The following is a 19,224-nucleotide window of genomic DNA, read 5'->3' as shown; positions in this document are numbered from 1 at the left end:
ACACTATAATTTACAGGAGTAGCTGCCTGATCAATCGCGTATCAACGTGGCAGATTCTGAGCAGCGCGCGGCACAAACCGAGCTGTTTCCGGGAGCTTTAGGGCTAAATACATTACGAAAACGCTGGCTACACTCCATGAATTTGATGTTTCATTTCGATGGCCATTTCTACGCTACAACAAACAGGAGTTTATTGTTAAATTGTAGTTAGCATCTGCGCATTGGCGTAATGTTTCATTTGCAGAGAGGGGTTGGGTTGGGTTGTTTGGGGGAACAGACGAAACAACGAGGTCATCGGTCTCATCGGATTAGGGAAGGATAGGGAAGGAAGTCGGCCGCGGCCATTCAAAGGAACCATCCCGCCATTTGCCTGGAGCGATTTAGGGAAATCACGGAAAACCTAAATCAGGATGGCCGGACGCGTGATTGAACCGTCGTTCTCCCGAATGCGAGTTCAGTGTGCTAACCATTGCGCCACCTCGTTCGGTATTTACAGAGATTTCAGCTTTATAGCTGCAGGCGAGAGTATTGTATCTCGGAACACTTTTCAGGCTTCAGCCTCTAGCCAGCCCTGTAATAGAAGTTTAATATATTACTTTATTCCATTTTTAAGTGATAGCATTTATTTTATATTTTTCCTTGACATTGTCAATGGGGAGATACGCGACCTATTGATTTAAAGCGTGTGTATAAAATACCTATGAAGATGGCAAATTTTCTTTACTGATTACCATTCACGGCTCACTACTGAGCCATCCTCAGATCAATCTAAAATGTTGTTCAGGGTGACATTCATTACAAATCGTCGTATTTTTTAGACATAATTCGCCCTAAAGTGAAAATCGCAGTTGGTTATGTAAATTACAACGTTAATCATGAATCAAATGTTGTTACAGTCCCCTTTTAGCCATACATATGTACAAGCGATCGCCAACAATGATCGTTACATCGCCCATTAGTGGATGTAAACAAGATATAATTTCTAACATTCATAGCACGAGCAAGGAAGCGCATGTGTGACTGCTTTCAGCCAGCACTTTATGTTTGCTGCAGTCTTTTTCTGAAATTACAAAAATTACTCCGGAAAAGTTTTTTTTTCCCTAATGTAAAAAATTATTCCAAGATACATGATCATGTACCCTGAGGAAAATATTCTATTCAAAGTGCTGCAGTGGAGAAAATCTTTCGAGTACTGTAATTAGTAGTCAACGTGTTATTACTACACTACATACCAATAAGCAGTACATCAAACCAAATTAAGAAGAAATATTATCTAAAAATCAGTTAAAAGTTAAAAAGCTTTTGAACCAACAGCTTTTGGCAACAAACACAAAATTTCACATTCAAAACGGGGAAAATTATTAAGACATTAAAGAAACCTAAATTCGCAATATTTACAAACGCTGCACAAAACACAGCCACATATCTCACAACAACAGAAACACTAAAAAATACCGAAAACTGCAAACGGCGGTTTCTAGAGCGCATTCCGTGATATGATTTTAAAATCAGTCGCTAGGTTGAAACACGGACTAGGAAAATCACGCGATCCTAGGTACCCCACCCTTCAGGTACAATACTCTCCCGTACCATTCAGTCTGTTGTTTAAACCGAAAGGCCTTGTTCCACATTCAGGGATCAACGTCGTTATTTCATCTATTCATACGCGGCAGTAGCCCGTGACAAACGTTGCCCTCACACTTATTTAATATTGCAATCGGAATTTAAAATTCTATAGGCTTCCGTTTTGTACTAATTCAAACGCTTAGTGGAATTGTTCTCCACGTGGTCTGTTAGAGGACAACTGTAATCTTGCTATGGCACTTTCTCATTTGTTAGTCGAATAATTGGACCGTGTACGACAGCGCGCGGCACAAACATGATCCAAAAAGTGACGCGCGGATATGCGGTTTTCCAGGGGATCACCTCTCGGTTTCTACTGATCACAGAGATAAGAGGTCAAGTATTTTGGATAGCTCTTGGTCTAACGACCATTTGCTTGCCTATCGGCAGAACGGACGTACTGTAGCTATCTTACAGTACTGCGTCGGAATTTAAACATCATACAGTTCTTCCAGTCCAAACAAATTGGGCACATCAGTTGGTTCTTTTGCATTAGGTGTGGTCCGGGGTGGTCATTACGCAGCTTACAAAAGCACTATTCGTTTATGGGCTGTTCCTAAAAGAACCCCGAAAAAGCATGATTTTTTACTACGAAAAGTACCAGTTGTAGGGATGGCTAGTTGCATTATTTATGCTCATGGAAAATCGTCGAAATTTTTACCATATGTTCTTAAAAGGATGTACTCGGAGAACTTTTAAAACGGCTCAGGGTTACCATGCTTATGCATGTACTATCCGGTGTGAGGCGTAAATGTAGTTTTAACTCCCGTAGTAAACGTATGGTAAGGTTCTAGGGTCATCGCAAAGTTTCTGAGGTTATGATTAATTCAGTACTTTTTAACCAATAGAACATTGTGACGTGTTACTTCTCTATAATGGGCACTACACCCCTATACAAATGTACCCAAAGCGGTACTGCAGTGACAAAAAATGGGCTACAAAGGGTCTTAACATGCCTGAATAGGACTTAAAATGATTATCAAAAATTATGTGAAACTTGAAAGTCCGCAAATTCAGTAAAATACGTGGTCCAGTCACGTTAATATGATCACCGCCTATGTTCGGCTTCGGCATGCAATAACCACTTACAGACGACAGGTGGCAGCACTAACAGTGGATGGTATATAAAGATTGTTGGGGGGACGCGGTAAATAGTGCGGTCGTTTTCATGATGCTGAAACGGAGCGATTTATCTGATTTCCTGGACGGTATGATCATTAGCTTTCGGGCCAATAGTTGAAGCAGTTCCAAAACGGCTAAGTCTGTAAACTGTTCAAGCGCCGTCTGGTTAAACTACCCCGTGCATGGCAAAATACCGCTATCCAAAACCGGCGCCGAGGCAACTGTGGTGAAGCACGGGCCATTGATAAGAGGGATGAGCGACGGCTGCGGAGATGTGTTCGGGAAAATAGACAAGCAGCTGTTGAACATTTGACAGCCCAAAGGAACCAAGGGTCTACAAATAGTGTCTTCTCAACGACAGTTCGGCGAACATTACTGCGTACGGGCCTCCGCAACAGGCGCCTGTTTCATGCACCCAAGCTGACAGTTGTTCAGCGGTGACGAAGGCTGGAAGTTGCATGGCAAAACCGCAACTGGACGTCCACTGAGAGACAACGGGTAACCTTTTCAGATGAATCGTATTTTATGCTCCATCGCATAGATGGCCATTGGCGTGTACGGTGTGAAACGTCTGAAAGTGTGAATATTCAAATTTGTGTGAATTCTTATGGGACGTAACTGCTAAGGTCATCGGCTAATCCCGCGCGGCAGACGTCTGAAGGCAAACATCCTGCAACAATCATCGGAAGGATCCAGACCGGAGAAGGGAGCGTTATGGCCTGGGGAATGTTGGGTGATATCGTCATTTTGGAAGCCACAATGGGTCAACACAGGTATGTATCTATGCTTGGGGACCATGTCCACCTCTACATGCTGTTTCTTATTCCTCTGCACGGTCGCATCTACCAGGAGAATAATACAACGTTTCACACAGCTCGCAGTGCACGTGCCTGGTGGTTCCAAGACCTCCAGGACGAGTTTGCCGTGTACCCGTAGCCACCAAATTTCCTGGATTTCAACCCAACCGAAAATCTATGGGACCACCTCGATCTCCTCAAACGAGAAACCTATTGCAGCTGTCTACGGCACTGAAGTCGGCATGGCTCTGTATCCCTGTCGGCACCTTCCAGAACCTCATTGATTCTCCTCCCACACGTTCCGCAGCGGTCCATGCTGCAATGGGTTATTATTCAGGGTTTTGAAAGTAGACATATTAATGTGACTGGACAGGGTATTTCTAAGAAAATTTTTGCTCTTTTAAGATACAAAACATTATCCGAGCGTTTTCGGTAAATTGCGATCGATGGGCAACGTACCCGGAAAAAGATATACAGCAGACGAATTTGCATTAACCTTACATTACGCATACTTGCTTATTGTTTACATGTCTCGAAGTATAAGAAGATGTCAAGGTCTATAAATAAACTGACAAAACTTTAGATCCATATAAGCAGCACATTTGGTTGTAGTTGCGGCGAGAAAAATAAGGAAACCAGCGGAGAAATGCTCCTTTTGGAGCGAAGAAAAGGCGAATATGGGCCTCGTTAAAAGACTGACAAATAGTTGGAAACCAACTTTCCCAATCCTCATTTCGCCTTCCTTGACAAAAATTTTAGTGTGCGAATATTTTCGAGCTTTTCTTGCATTGTAGTAGACGGTGTGAGTGAGAGGAGGCAGTGCCAAATGTTCAAATGTGTATGAATTCCTAAGAGACCAAACTTCTGAGGTCATCGGTCCCTAGTCTTACACACTATTTAAACTAACGTATGCTAAGAGCAACACACACACCCATGTCCGAGGGAGGACTCGAACCTCCGGCGGGAGGAGCCGCACAATCCGTGTCATGACGCCATACACCGCGCGGACACTCCGTGCAGTGGAGGCAGTGCCAGTGGGAGGAAAGAGAGAGGAGACAGTGATAGTGGGAGAGAGAAAGCGGCAATGAAATAGAGATGGATGAAGGCAATAGCAGTAGGAGCCAAAGGGAGAGGAGATACTAACGGTCGGTGAGAGGCAGTGGCAGTAAAAGAGAAAGTAAGATTGTTGGAGACAGAAGCAATGCGAGAGAGGAGAAAGAGGAAATGAAAAAAAAAAAAGTAGATGAATGGATACCACACGTAGTCACGGGGGATCTGGACCCTCCCAGACCGGTAATCTTTAAAAGGTAGGTACAGAAGAGGGAGCATTTTTGGCTTAAATTTTAAACACGTGGACGTAGAGTAAAATATAAGCTTGAACACCTCCCCTCCAATCATCAAAACCCTTCAGAGATTTTGATCTGCGAAGATATGGTGCAGACAGTGGCAGTGGGAAAGAAAGACACAAGGAGACATTGTAAGTGAGAGAGGAGACGGCGAAAGTGCGATGCACTGTAAATCGATGAGAAAAAGAAGACAGTGGAAGAGATACATATGTGCTCTGGCAGGGATATGTAGATGCTGAGTACGAAGGCTTAATTAGAAAAAGAGACTGGGTAAAAGAATTCAGAATGTTCTGTGCTAAAAGAGCGCGAATATTTACACATGTCGATTTTTTATGAGGATTTAAGCAACTGGTTCCTCACTTTCCTGACAGAGTCTTTTAAAGAGTGACATACTTTCCTTTTTAGTGTTTCGACAGGAGCATTTTTCCACTGTTGATAAATTATTCTAAAATTATCTTCTTTTATTTTCATCCGACAGTCACTTCCGAAAATTAACACGTTTTCCTGAGAATTTCCATGTGTTCATGTGTTCTTACTTAAAATCGGTAATAGTTGCAAACAAATTCGCTTGACACGTTCTTCCTGGAGCAGAATTGTTTTTAGATAAGACAGAATCAGAAGAAGAATTTTCGAATTCTTTGCATCCATTTTGCAGCAAGTATAATGTTTGAAAGCTTTGTATTGCTAAGAACTTCGATCCCTTGCATTTTCGGAATGATTAGTGTACTTTATGTCCGCCTGTCCGCCTGTTTAGCTGGGTGGTAACGTGCTTGCCTCCCGTGCAGCGGGCCCGGGTTCGACTCCCGGCCGGGTTGGAGATTTTCTCCGCTCGTGGACTGGGAGTTGGTCTATCCTCATCAACGGTGCGCAAGTCGCCCAACGTGGCGTCGACTGAAATAAGACTTGCACTTGCCTGCCGAACTTCCCCAGTTTGGGTCTCCCAGCCAACGATGCCACATGCTCATTTCCATTTTTCCATTGTACTTCATGTTCATTGACAATAAGCGTTAGGCCAAGCAATGCGAGGTTTCACAGCCTCATTACACCTATCCTCACGATAAGAAAGAGTACAATTATACCTGCATATCGTATCAGAAGATTAGAGTGTATTACTTGTAATGTTGCATTTACTTAAATACGTGTTCTAGCTCCCCTTAAATTACTCGTTGTGTTATCAAGGTCGTTCCTACCTCTGAGTATATCAATCAATTAGCAGTCAGATAAGGTTACTTTTCTTTCGTAGGTCAACATTTGCAGAAGAAGGGAACATTTTCAAGGCATTTTCAACTGAAGCCATACTAGTAATGTACTCAGCTTAGTCAAAAAATAAGTAGGAGGCTTTTCACGTTACCAATATGCGGGATCACTTAATGATAAATGAGCTAGTTTGTTATGGTGGACAGACTACATCAACTTGTCAAATCAGATTTGCCACTCGCATGAAAGTGAATTTGTTGATTAAGGAAGGAAGACTAAGCATCATCGTCGTGTCAGTATGAATGGCGTCATACGCAGAGCGCGCGCTCAATTTCGCAATGACGAGGCAGAAAATCGGCTGCAGTATTTTTGAAGCAATGACCTTGACATTCGCCTGAAAAGTTTTTATGTGACAGTGGAAGACCTAAAGCAGGATTATCGGGTGGTAATGGAATGCTATCCTTCCGTAATACGTTCTCTATCTTTTAACTAATCTACGAAATCCTTATGCTGAACTGTAAACTGTTGTCCCACACTGCATTCATGCCTCCCTGCTGCATTGTCTTGCGCAATCAGAGCATCTAAAACTGGTACAGTTGATGAACATTAAATTGTTAGAAGAAGACATATGCTGTCACTCTATAGGTTCCAGCTGCCTTCGTTCGTATTCCGTTACACTGAAGTGACAGAAAGTCATTCGATAGCGATATACAAATACACAGATAGCGGCAGTGTCGCGTATCCAAGATGTATAAGGGTAATACATTGGCGGAGCTATCATTGCACTCAGTTGATTCACATGAAAACGTTTCCGACGTGATTAGGTCCGCACTACGGGAATTAACAGACTTTGAACGCTGAGTGGTAGTTGGAGCTAGATGAATGAGACATTCCATTTCAGAAACCGTTAAGGAATTCGATATTCCGAGACACACAGTGTCAATTTCCGGCATTACTTTTCACTACGGACAACGCAGTAGCCGACAATCATCAATTAACTACACGAGAGCGTCTGCGTTTGCGTAGGGTTGTCAACGCTAGCAAACAAGCAACACTACGTGAAATAAGCGCAGAAATAAAAGTAGGATGTGCGACGGATGTATGCGTTATGACAGTGCGGCGAAATCTGGCGTTAATGGGCTGTGGCAGCGGACGACCGAAGCGAGTGCCTTTGCTGACAGCACGATGTCGCCTGCAATGCCTCTCCTGGGCTCGTGACCATATTGGCTGGACGCTAGACAACAGCAAAATGGTGTACTTGTCAGATGAGCCCCGATTTCATTTGTTAAGAGCTGATGGTAGTGTTTGAGAGGGGCGCAGACCCCACGAAGCCAAGCACCCAAGTTGTCAACGAGGGCACTGTGCAAGGTGGTGGTGGCTCCATAATGGTGTGGGCTGTGCTTACATGGAATGTACTGTGTTGTCTGATCCGAATGAACCGATCACAGACTGGAAATGGTTATGTTCGGATATTTGGAGGCCATTGCAGCCATTCATGTACTTCACGTTCCCAAACGACTTTGTTATGTCACGGGGCCACAATTGTTCTTGATTGGTTTGAAGAACATTCTGGACAATTCGAGTGAATTGTTTGGCCACCCAGGTCACCCAACAAGAATCCCATCGAACATTTATGGTACATAATTGAGAGATCCGTTCGCGCTCAACATCCTGCACTGGCAACACTTTCGCTATTATGACAGCTTATAGAGGTACCAAGGTCCAATACTTTTGCAGGGGACATTGAGTTCCTGCGTTACGCATTACACTAGGAGGTCCGACATGACATTACGAGGTATCCCGTGACTCTCGTCACCTCAATGTACACCAGTCGTGTTGTGGCCGACTAGCAGTCAGCGCTCTGAGATACAGATTGGCAGCTGAGGTTGTAAGGTGTCAGACAAATAGCACACCATACATTGAATTCCTGAAACAATTCCGGTTAAATCGATATGTCACACGACATAGTTACATGAAAATGTACGAATTTTAATGATAGGCAAACCAAATAATTTCGTGAATATAAACCACTAACATCCACACTAGTGACTGCATGCAAGCAATTTCCCAAAACCGAGTCACCACATGCAGTTCTGAGAAAAGGAGAATTTTACGATGGCAACGTCCGTGTCATGTTAGGCCAAAACCTTCACAGCAGGATATCCAGCAGACAATGCGACGCCACAGCCACTGCGCAGACCGCTGGAAAAAGCCGCTCTTGTCCCTGCTTTCAACGACTACATTTTGGAAAGCCTATCTTTAGGAACACGGCTGGAGATGGCAAATAAACGTCTGGAGAAATCCAAGTCAGAACATGGATGACTCTCTGTGGCCACCCGAATAAACGCCCATGTGGAAAAAAGCTGTTTATATCAGTATTACGTAGCAGAAGTTAAACTCTGCCCTATGAAAGAAACGACGCCTCTGATAAATTACAGAAACTCTAGTGGGTGGAGTTATAACAAGTACGTACGCTCTGATTGGCCAGAAAGAGAAAGCGTGGCCACCAGCTTTGATATAGCCAAATGCAGACACAGAAATTGGCTCTCCTCTTCCAGCAAATCGTCGAGTGTTTGAGCAAGGCGACTCGCGCTTTGCTGAGACGATTGCGAGAGTAATTATGTGAACAACTGTTCTCAGGCTCATCTAAACTCTTAAGGGGTTAAACTGCAGCCGGCCGGGGTGGCCGAACGGATCTAGGCACTACAGTCTGGAACCGCGCGACCGCTACGGTCGCAGGTTCGAATCCTGCCTCGGGCATGGATGTGTGTGATGTCCGTAGGTTAGTTAGGTTTAAGTAGTTCTAAGTTCTAGGTGCCTGATGACCTTAGAAGTTAAGTCCCATAGTGCTCAGAGCCATTTGAACCAATTTTTGTTAAACTGCAAAGACTCCGACTATGGAGAATTGCACCGGGCACTGGCAGTTAATGCTTGCGAGCGATTTGATGGCAACGACATTGCCCTATTGGATCCAAATAGCATGTACCATGCCAATTAACTTAGCTAAGGAACGACAGGGAGCCTCAGCTCCACCAAAGACGTAGGAAATGTATCAGACTGGTGTTTAACAGTCAAGACAGATTTAGAATAGAGTCTCAGGTTCACAGCTCGCCGTCAGCAGCCACTGCCACAGCCGACGAAACGTAAGCACGTGCGCTCACGCAAAGCCAGCAATTGACATTCAATTGAGACCTGGAGATAAACAGTTTGACGATTGTCGGGCTTAATTGAAGCTGAAACTTGAGATACCAGTCTAACGAGAAGGATTGACCAGCCACTGCAGAGTGAAGTTATTGAACTGTTTACATTTGCAGTGATATTTACGTACCCTGTACAGACTCCATTCAATTTTGGGTATTTTCATTGTGCATTAGCCGGCCGCAGTGGGCGTGCGGTTCTAGGCGCTTCAGTCTGGAACCGCGCGACCGCTACGGTCGCAGGTTCGAATCCTGCCTCGGGCATGGATGTGTGTGATGTCCTTAGGTTAGTTAGGTTTAATTAGTTCTAGGTTCTAGGGGACTGATGACCACAGATGTTAAGTCCCATAGTGCTCAGAGCCATTTGAGCCATTGTGCATTTTTAGCTTAATTGATATCTCTGGACCAACTGTTTTAATTTGTTTGTATTTTATCGACAGACATGGTCATCAACCATACTACTATTAAAGAACCGTAGAATAGTTAGGAATTTTACTTCTCAGTTTTGAACACCAAATATCAATATTTTACCATCCTGTACTATTGTGATTGATATGTCATGAAGTCATACTTAGAGTAAATATAAAACTCAATAACGAAAATCTAAGAATTTCATTTTTTTGTTAACATACAGTTACGCCTGAACCCATACACTCATTTCTGTTAACGATAACGTTTCCTTTACAGGGAATGTAGTTGAACCGACACTGAGATCATTGTGTGATTACATCACTGTCCGTACTGCTGGTGTCCTCCTACCTTGCAGGCCATAGGTTGAACACAAATTCCTAAAGCACTCACAGAGCGTCCGTGAGCAACTGTGGTAGGAAGATAGATCATGGCCAGTCTCACACACGTTTGAATGTGAAGTTACATTGTGAAGAGTGCGGCAGTGTAGTGCTGTGTCAGGCCTCAGCAGGTAGTTGGCAAGCAGGTATGACAAACTCGCAGAAGTCAGAAACGTTGGCTGCTGCAGATAGCGACTCAGAGCAGGAAGCACTAGAGCGTGCGAAGTTCAGCGAAGCACGCCATCGCCGTATGTATTGATGGTGGGCTGCAAGGGCAAGTTCGCATTAACGGAGTGTGCCCCCATGGGGCAGATAGCAGCTCTGCTGGTCCAGGTGCAAAACATGGACCCCAGGTAGCCAGCCTGAAGTCGGTACAAGTTGGCCAGAAGATGGTTACCCTGCTGAGAGGCCACAGTTCGAATCCCAGGCCTAGGCCCAGCCAATAGTTCTGCAGCTATCAAAGGCAGCATCTAATTGCAACTGCTAGATCATTCGTATCAGGCTGATTACCGGCCTGAGGTACCTCTTGTACCTGGCTGAAGACAGTGAGGAACATTGCATAGCTGAAATAGGCTGTATTTATGGCAGTTTGCCCAACACAGTTTCGCCAAGCTCTTCACATAAACCAAGGAAGTAGCCTAGTGCTGGACCTGGACATGTGGTAATTCAGGTGCCATTGCTAAAGTTTGCTTCCGTACTTCTGGCGTGGCAGCCGTATTACAGCCTGTGTCGGAGTATATGTATCTGTGGATATTATAGACAATGGTGTTGTTGAAGTGCTAACTTCAGATTACGTGGCTCGTTCGCGTGTCTCTCTCTCCTTTTTTTTCTTTTTTTACACGAAAAGGTGCAACTATACACAAACCCAAAACTACTGATTCCTACAACGACCATTTAGAAATTGAACGCAAATCTGTTTCATTCGTTTCATTTCAGTTAGGCGCCGTCGGATTATTAGTATCTGGCTTTACTCATTCTTGTTGTATTCTGTTTCATCCGGCGACAACGTCGATATTGGCGCTGTGAGGCCTGGATCCACTTCCGGTTCTACTGTTCCTCCATCACCATCGTCCCAACCAACCACACCTCATCCAGAAGACCGTCTCTGCAACCATCGGCATCCTTCGACAACATATCGCTGTCGTCGTATTACTTGCAGTTGTTTACAAAATGTAAGAACTTAAAACACACACAACAATACTATGCATTGTGTGCACTAAAATCAAAAAGACTAATAACCAACAAAATAATAACCACTATTTCAATGTATTTGTTCTGTGAAATGTTTATTTGTTGGTCTGGGACAGTTAATTATTTCTTTTGTCAAATGAAAACTTTATTACTAAGTAACCTCAATCCCGTATCCACCAGTTGGCAGATTCATTGGCAGGCTTTACCCGCTGGTTTTCCTTGCCAGCAGCTCCCGAATTGGTGAGTCTGAATCATTGTTAATGATTATTCCAGCGGATTGAATATTTTTCATCCAACCTGAAACCAAAATTACTTGGTATACTGTTCATTGCAAACTTATTTGTATATATGTCAGCAGTCATACTAAACTGCTAACAACCTAACATTTTCTGAACTGTGAGCGAATTCGAACGATATAAACTGGTTTAGGGCATCAAAACGTTGTAACCACAAAATTTTGTGCCCGAGAGGGTCTATGTAGTATCATATCGTAACGGGTAATGCAGATTGTGACATATATCTAAATACTGTGCCTCAGCGACACAGATAGCCGTACCGTAGGTGCAACCACAACGGGGGGGTATCTGTTGAGAGGCCAGACAAACGTATGGTTCCTGAAGAGGGGCAGCAGCCTTTTCAGTAGTTGCAGGGGCAACAGTCTGGATGATTGACTGATCTGGCCTTGTAACACTAACCAAAACGGCCTTGCTGTGCTGGTACTGCGAACGGCTGAAAGCAAAGGGAAACTACGGCCGTAATTTTTTCCCCAGGGCATGCAGCTTTACTGTATGGATAAATGATGATGGCGTCCTCTTGGGTAAAATATTCCGGAGGTAAAATAGTCCCCCATTCGGATCTCCGGGCGGGAACTACTCAAGAGGACGTCGCTATCAGGAGAAAGAAAACTGGCGTTCTACGGATCGGAGCGTGGAATGTCAGATCCCTTAATCGAGCAGGTAGGTTAGAAAATTTAAAAAGGGAAATGGATAGGTTAAAGTTGGATATAGTGGGAATTAGTGAAGTTCGGTGGCAGGAGGAATAAGACTTTTGGTCAGGTGAACACAGGGTTATAAATACAAAATCAAATAGGGGTAATGCAGGAGTAGGTTTAATAATGAATAAAGCAATAGGAATGCGGGTAAGGTACTACAAACAGCACAGTGAACGCATTGTTGTGGCCAAGATAGACACGAAGCCCACGCCTACGACAGTAGTACAAGTCTATATGCCTACTAGCTCTGCAGATGACGAAGAAATTGAAGAAATGTATGACGACATAAAAGAAATTATTCAGGTAGTGAAGGGAGACGAAAATTTAATAGTCATGGGTGACTGGAATTCGACAGTAGGAAAAGGAAGAGAAGGAAACGTAGTAGGTGAATATGGATTGGGGCTAAGAAATGAAAGAGGAAGCCGCCTGATAGAATTTTGCACAAAGCACAACTTAATCATAGCTAACACTTGGTTCAAGAATCATGAAAGAAGGTTGTATACATGGAAGAACCCTGGAGATACTAAAAGGTTTCAGATAGATTATATAATGATAAGACAGAGATTTAGGAACCAGGTTTTAAATTGTAAGACATTTCCAGGGGACGATGTGGACTCTGACCACAATCTGTTGGTTATGAACTGCAGATTAAAACTGAAGAAACTGCAAAAAGGTGGGAATTTAAGGAGATGGGACCTGGATAAACTGAAAGAACCGGAGGTTGTACAGAGTTTCAGGGAGAGCATAAGGGAACAATTGACAAGAATTGGGGGAAAGAAATACAGCAGAAGAAGAATGGAGGGATGAAGTAGTGAAGGCAGCAGGGGATCAAGTAGGTAAAAAGACGAGGGCTAGTAGAAATCCTTGGGTAACAGAAGAAATATTGAACTTAATTGATGAAAGGAGAAAATATAAAAATTCAGTAAATGAAGCAGGCAAAAAGGAATACAAACGTCTCAAAAATGAGATCGACGGGAAGTGCAAAATGGCTAAACAGGCATGGCTAATGTAACGATGTAGAGGCTTATCTCACTAGGGGTAAGATAGATACTGCCTACAGGAAAATTAAAGAGACCTTTGGAGAAAGGAGAACCACTTGTATGAATATCAAGAACTTAGGTCTAGGCAATGAAGGGGAAGCACAAAGGTGGAAGGAGTATATAGAGGGTCTATACAAGGGAGATGTACTTGAGGGCAATGTTATAGAAATGGAAGAGGATGTAGATGAAGATGAAATGGGAGATATGGTACTGCGTGAAGAGTTTGATAGAGCACCGAGAGACCTAAGTCGAAACAAAGCCCCAGGAGTAGACAAAATTCCATTAGAACTACTGACAGCCTTGGGAGAGCCAGTCCTGACAAAACTCTTCCATCTGGTGAGCAAGATGTATGAAACAGGCGAAATACCCTCAGACTTCAAGAAGAATATAATAATTCCAATCCCAAAGAAAGCAGGTGTTGACAGATGTGAAAATTACCGAACTATCAGCTTAATAAGTCACAGCTGCAAAATACTAACACGAATTCTTTACAGACGATTGGAAAAACTGGTGGAAGCCGACCTCAGGGAAGATCAGTTTGGATTCCGTAGAAATGTTGCAACACGTGAGGCAATACTGACCCTACGACTTATTTTAGAAGCTAGATTAAGAAAAGGCAAACCTACGTTTCTAGCATTTGTAGACTTGGATAAAGCTTTTGACAATGTTGACTGGAATACTCTCTTTCAAATTCTGAAGGTGGCAGGTGTAAAATACAGGGAGCGAAAGGCTATTTACAATTTGTACAGAAACCAGATGGCAGTTATAAGAGTCGAGGGACATGAAAGGGAAGCATTGGTTGGGAAGGGAGTAAGACAGGGTTGTAGTCTCTCCCCGATGTTGTTCAATCTGTATATTGGGCAAGCAGTAAAAGAAACAAAAGAAAAATTCGCAGTAGGTATTAAAATCCATGGAGAAGAAATAAAAACTTTGAGGTTCGCCGATGACATTGTAATTCTGTCAGAGACAGCGAAGGACTTAGAAGAGCAGTTGAACGGAATGGACAGTGTCTTGAAAGGAAGATATGAGATGAACATCAACAAAAGCAAAACGAGGATCATGGAATGTAGTCGAATTAAGTCGGGTGATGCTGAGGGAATTAGATTAGGAAATGAGACACTTGAAGTATTAAAGGAGTTTTGCTATTTGGGGAGCAAAATAACTGATGATGGTCGAAGTAGAGAGGATATTAAATGTAGACTGGCAATGGCAAGGAAAGAGTTTCTGAAGAAGAGAAATTTGGTAACATCAAGTATAGATTTAAGTGTCAGGAAGTCGTTTCTGAAAGTATTTGTATGGAGTGTAGCCATGTATGGAAGTGAAACATGGACGATAAATAGTTTGGACAAGAAGAGAATAGAAGCTTTCGAAATGTGGTGCTACAGAAGAATACTGAAGATTAGATGGATAGATCACATAACTAATGAGGAGGTATTGAATAGAATTGGGGAGAAGAGAAGTTTGTGGCGCAACTTGACTAGAAGAAGGGATCGGTTGGTATGACACGTTCTGAGGCATCAAGGGATCACCAATTTAGTATTGGAGGACAGAGTGGAGGGAAAAATCGTAGAGGGAGACCAAGAGATGAACACACTAAGCAGATTCAGAAGGATGTAGGCTGCAGTACGTACTGGGAGTTGAAGAAGCTTGCACAGGATAGGGTAGCATGGAGAGCTGCATCAAACCAGTCTCAGGACTGAAGACCACAACAACACCGCATCTAAATACTGGGTGAAACTCTCAGTTATAAATAGCCTGAATTATCCTTTTCGACTGCGAAAGCGCAGCATTGTAAATAACATCGTTGGCTTGTTAGCGTTCCGGGAATTTTAACAAACATGTATGCCGTGACTTTACTAATAATTTTTTTTCTGATAGCAAATTTGACTGAGGAAGGACGTATTATCAAAGGAGGTGTACTTCTATTGTTAGGTGAAGAAACGACAGCCGCCATGCTGCGAGATATCAGAAAATATTAATTTTTGTCAATAAACGCTCTTGTAAGAGGCTGAATATTAATAGCTGAGAACTGAGAAGAACGGTTTTTATGAAATAATAATTATTATCTTAAAAGGTAAAATTTTTCTCATTTCTGAAGTGAATATTACGCTCATCTTTCCTCTGCTAGTAATTAAGATATAAAGTGCAAGCAATCAAAAGACTTAAGATTTTGAATGCTTGGTAGTACTGTGAGATCCCTGTTTAACAACACGATCTTTTGTAATGAACAGATTCTCTTTTGTGAAAGACGAAAATTTGTAGAACTTGCCTATGGACGCAGACTATCACAGTTATTCAGAATCGTATCCGTCTGATTTGCTCTTCAATAACAGCGCCAAGAATTTTTCAGAGCTGCATTACGACCCAGATCTTGACAAGCTCTTTCTTAAGCTGGCTGCTAAGAAGAACTTTAAGCTTAGGTGCGCTCGGTTGCAATCCGAAGACGCCACGTATTATTGTAAAATTATTAATTTCCTCATTTTCAGCCAAGAAGAAGATCCACAGCACTAAATATTTTATTTTTAATGAAAAGCTCAATTTCAATTTTCATATTCAAAAGTAACACTAAAGGATAGATTTATTTAAATCATTTAATACTAGGAAGAAATGACGACCTGGTAAGAGTAGGGAACAGTAGTTATAATTAATTTTTCAGCGGAAAGTTTCAAGGCTGCTGTCTGTTTGTTCTTTGTGGTCTTATCAGGAACTCTCATTAAAATTTCTAGTGGCCAAGGGAGGGACAATAGATGGGTTATCGTTTTGAAAGACGAATCCATAGCTGAAATTTTAACTGTGGAGCTGAAAAATAGGTTGGAAGATCTTCTCCCAACGTTCCACAGGCTACATATTACCCTCGACAGCAATGACAGGCACCCGACATTGATGCGTGATACCATCTGAAAACGTGACTGATCCTTCTCTCTGATAACTACTTGCCTGAGATGTAATTGGTACCAGGTTGCCTCTGTACTCTTCTACGACAATCATGGCGCATCAGACGAATCCTGCACCAGATGGTATTGACCCAGGTTCCTTTCCAGGCGTTTCCTTGCCTACCTTCTTCGTACATTTCAGCATTGGGTAGTTTTACTGCTACTTTTAATGGACTCTTAGAGACGTAAATGGTCGTCTGGAGAAGGGTGTGTACTGTCTGTGTCGGCACAGCACTCCCGGTTTCCTCCACGAACATGGCACGTAGTTCGGTTGCATTCCGCTTGGGGTATCAATGGACTATAATTTGTACGTAGCAGTCATTATTTGGCGTTGTTGACATGGCGATCATTGCAAAACAGATCTTCAGTTTTCTGTTTTCAATATAGCAGTTGACTGTTCGAATAACGTTGCTATGGAGTACGTCGATTCACTTTCTGACAATCAGGCGTCCCAAGAAGTAACAATACGTGCCTGTTCTAAGCTTTGGATAGCCCTTCAAGGCATATTAACAGACTGAACATCATACACAAGTTGTATTGTCCCATTGACGGATTAAGGCACTGTGTGCTCTACTGAACTGCTTTGAGAATTTTGGTTTATTTTTACACCCATTTTTACATCCATTATACAGATGACTGTAAAGTTTCCTTTGCTCAATAGGGTATCGCGAAACAGGTTTCTATTCACGAAACAGAATCTATGAATGTCATGAGGGTGGTGCAGAACATTTTTTGAGCAATTTATATAGATCACTAGCTGTCTAGGAACCTTTAAGCACCTACTGTTACCAGTTTATATCTGTACATATATGAAATTTGATTTAGGTATGTTTGTATGTTCCACATCATATCCTAAATCAATGGATTGATTTCAACCAAACCAAATTTGGTACACATGCTACTTATTGTCTGGAAAAAAGTATTGTGGAGATAAGAACCACCTAACTTCCATAGGGGTTGGGGGTGACAAGGGTTGGTAATGCCTGACATCTAGACTACCTGCATGACTGGCATATTGTGCAGGTACTATCAGAATGTGTACTATGGGGATATGTGCTGATGGACACAGCTGAGCAGGAAGAAGGGGGAGGAAGAGGTGTATAGTGAGAGGGGGAGTATTAGATGGACAGAGAGGTTGAGTGGGAGATGGACAGACAGAAAGAGGGGGATAAGGAGATGGACAGACACAGGGGAGGAGGAGCTGAACTGAGAGAGAGAAAGGGGAAGAGATGGATAGAGAGAGGGAGAAGAGGGGATGGATAAAGAGAGGGAGAAGAGGAGATGGGTAGAGACATGTGGGACTTGGTGATCGACAAAGAAAGAGAGGATGGAGAAGGATATGGACAAAGAGAGGAGGGAGGAGCAAATTCGCAGAGAGATTGGGAAGAGGAGAACATGTAGGGGGGAGAATGAGGTGGACAGAAAAAAAGGGAAGGAGGCGATGGACAGAGAGGGAAGGGAGGTGAAGGTGTACTTCTAGAAACTGGAATAAATAAATAACCGGGCAATGCCAGATTTCTCAGATAGTTCCATTGCTATTTGACCGAAGTGATCACACTACCCCCTTTGGGAAGTTACGTGGCGTTTCGAAACACATCGAAAAATGGTATACGAATACTCCCGTTTATAGTTGTCTTCGGAGCAACCGGAGAAAGATCTCTGTGCCTCTTCTGGACCCTCCGTTTGACCGAGTTGGCGGAGGAACATGTTGATTGAACATTTTCAGTACTAAATAACTTGAATGATGCTGTAAGAAAAAACAGAGAAGCCCCCGTACCGTCGTGTCCGGGGCTGGAGACAGTGGCCAGGTCGAGGTGCGCGGCTGCGAGCACGGCGTCCTCGTGACGCACCTGCAGCCGCACACGCTGCCACATGGGCGGCAGCAGGTCGTAGAACACCAGCCGCTCGTTCCACTCCGGGGACCCACTACCCCTGCACGTGCTCGTGCGGGCCTGCGCACGCCGCATCAGTCGCCAGCCGTCGCAGACGATGAAATGGAAATGCAGACCGTTCTCAATTCAGAGTGCTATCTTATCTTCAATGCGAATGTTTATACTCTCGTTCACAACTTAGACATTCTCAATATGAATTTTGATTACTGGTTTAGAAATGATATCCAGGGTGTACCATTTATGTTAACTATGCTAAGTAATTTTTCGTCCAGACACAAAATACTAAAAAAATGTATCACCTAAATCAGGGACGGGCAGGAATCCTGCACATGTGCGGTGCACTTGCACGCGTGCAATTAACAGGTGTTCCGTGTGCACACAGGTGCAAGCTGGCCACCCGCTTATCTCCCATCCCCACCATACCTTCTGTCCGCTCCTTCCTCTGTAATGCGTTTTGTTTCCTAGCTTGCTTTATTGAGTGAATCAATAAGGTTAGTAGGAGTGCTTGAAAGAAATCATGGTTTGAAAGAGTACCTATTACCTACGATACATTTTATTTAATTATCACAGGTGGAGTTTACAATACGTTTAATATCTGGAACAAAATTTCTACATACAGACAAACACAAACAGTTACGTAAATTTTCATCACTGATATTTGCTCTTAACCGAGACTTATTAATTCAGCAAATGGTTTTCCAGCTCTCGCTATATTAAGCAGCGCAGTCTTATAACTTACACATACCGCTGGGCTATTATTGTTGTCGTCCTGAAAACTTGAAAACAGTGCTCCATAAAATGTTGGATCAGTTAGATGAGAGACATGACGAGAGAAAGTTGCAGATCTCTCGTGACAACAGCAACTACGACAAATTCAAATGGCTCTGAGCACTATGGGACTTAACTGCTGTGGTCATCAGTCCCCTAGAACTTAGAACTACTTAAACCTAACTAACCTAAGGACATCACACACATCCATGCCCGAGGCAGGATTCGAACCTGCGACCATAGCGGTCGCGCGATTCCAGACTGTAGTGCCTAGAACCGCTCGGCCACTCCGGCCGGCCAACTACGACAGATTCATCTGGTATCGTCAGATCGGTCTTC

The 19,224-nt window shown here is 43.2% G+C and overlaps 1 protein-coding gene across 1 annotated transcript in view; it reads right to left on the bottom strand.

The window, feature by feature from the left end:
- LOC124774909 (otoferlin-like) overlaps nt 1–19,224 on the bottom strand; it is a 188,459-nt gene that overhangs the window by 120,376 nt on the left and 48,859 nt on the right. Inside the window, exon 3 of the mRNA XM_047249587.1 lies at nt 18,003–18,177. Coding sequence (XP_047105543.1) covers nt 18,003–18,177 — 175 coding nt within the window. The remainder of the gene's footprint in view (nt 1–18,002; nt 18,178–19,224) is intronic.

The sequence above is a fragment of the Schistocerca piceifrons genome, chromosome 1 (genome assembly GCF_021461385.2).
Source record: "Schistocerca piceifrons isolate TAMUIC-IGC-003096 chromosome 1, iqSchPice1.1, whole genome shotgun sequence".
Lineage (NCBI taxonomy): Eukaryota > Metazoa > Arthropoda > Insecta > Orthoptera > Acrididae > Schistocerca > Schistocerca piceifrons.
Note: the sequence above shows the minus strand (reverse complement) of the source record. Positions and strands in the feature narration are given on the sequence as shown.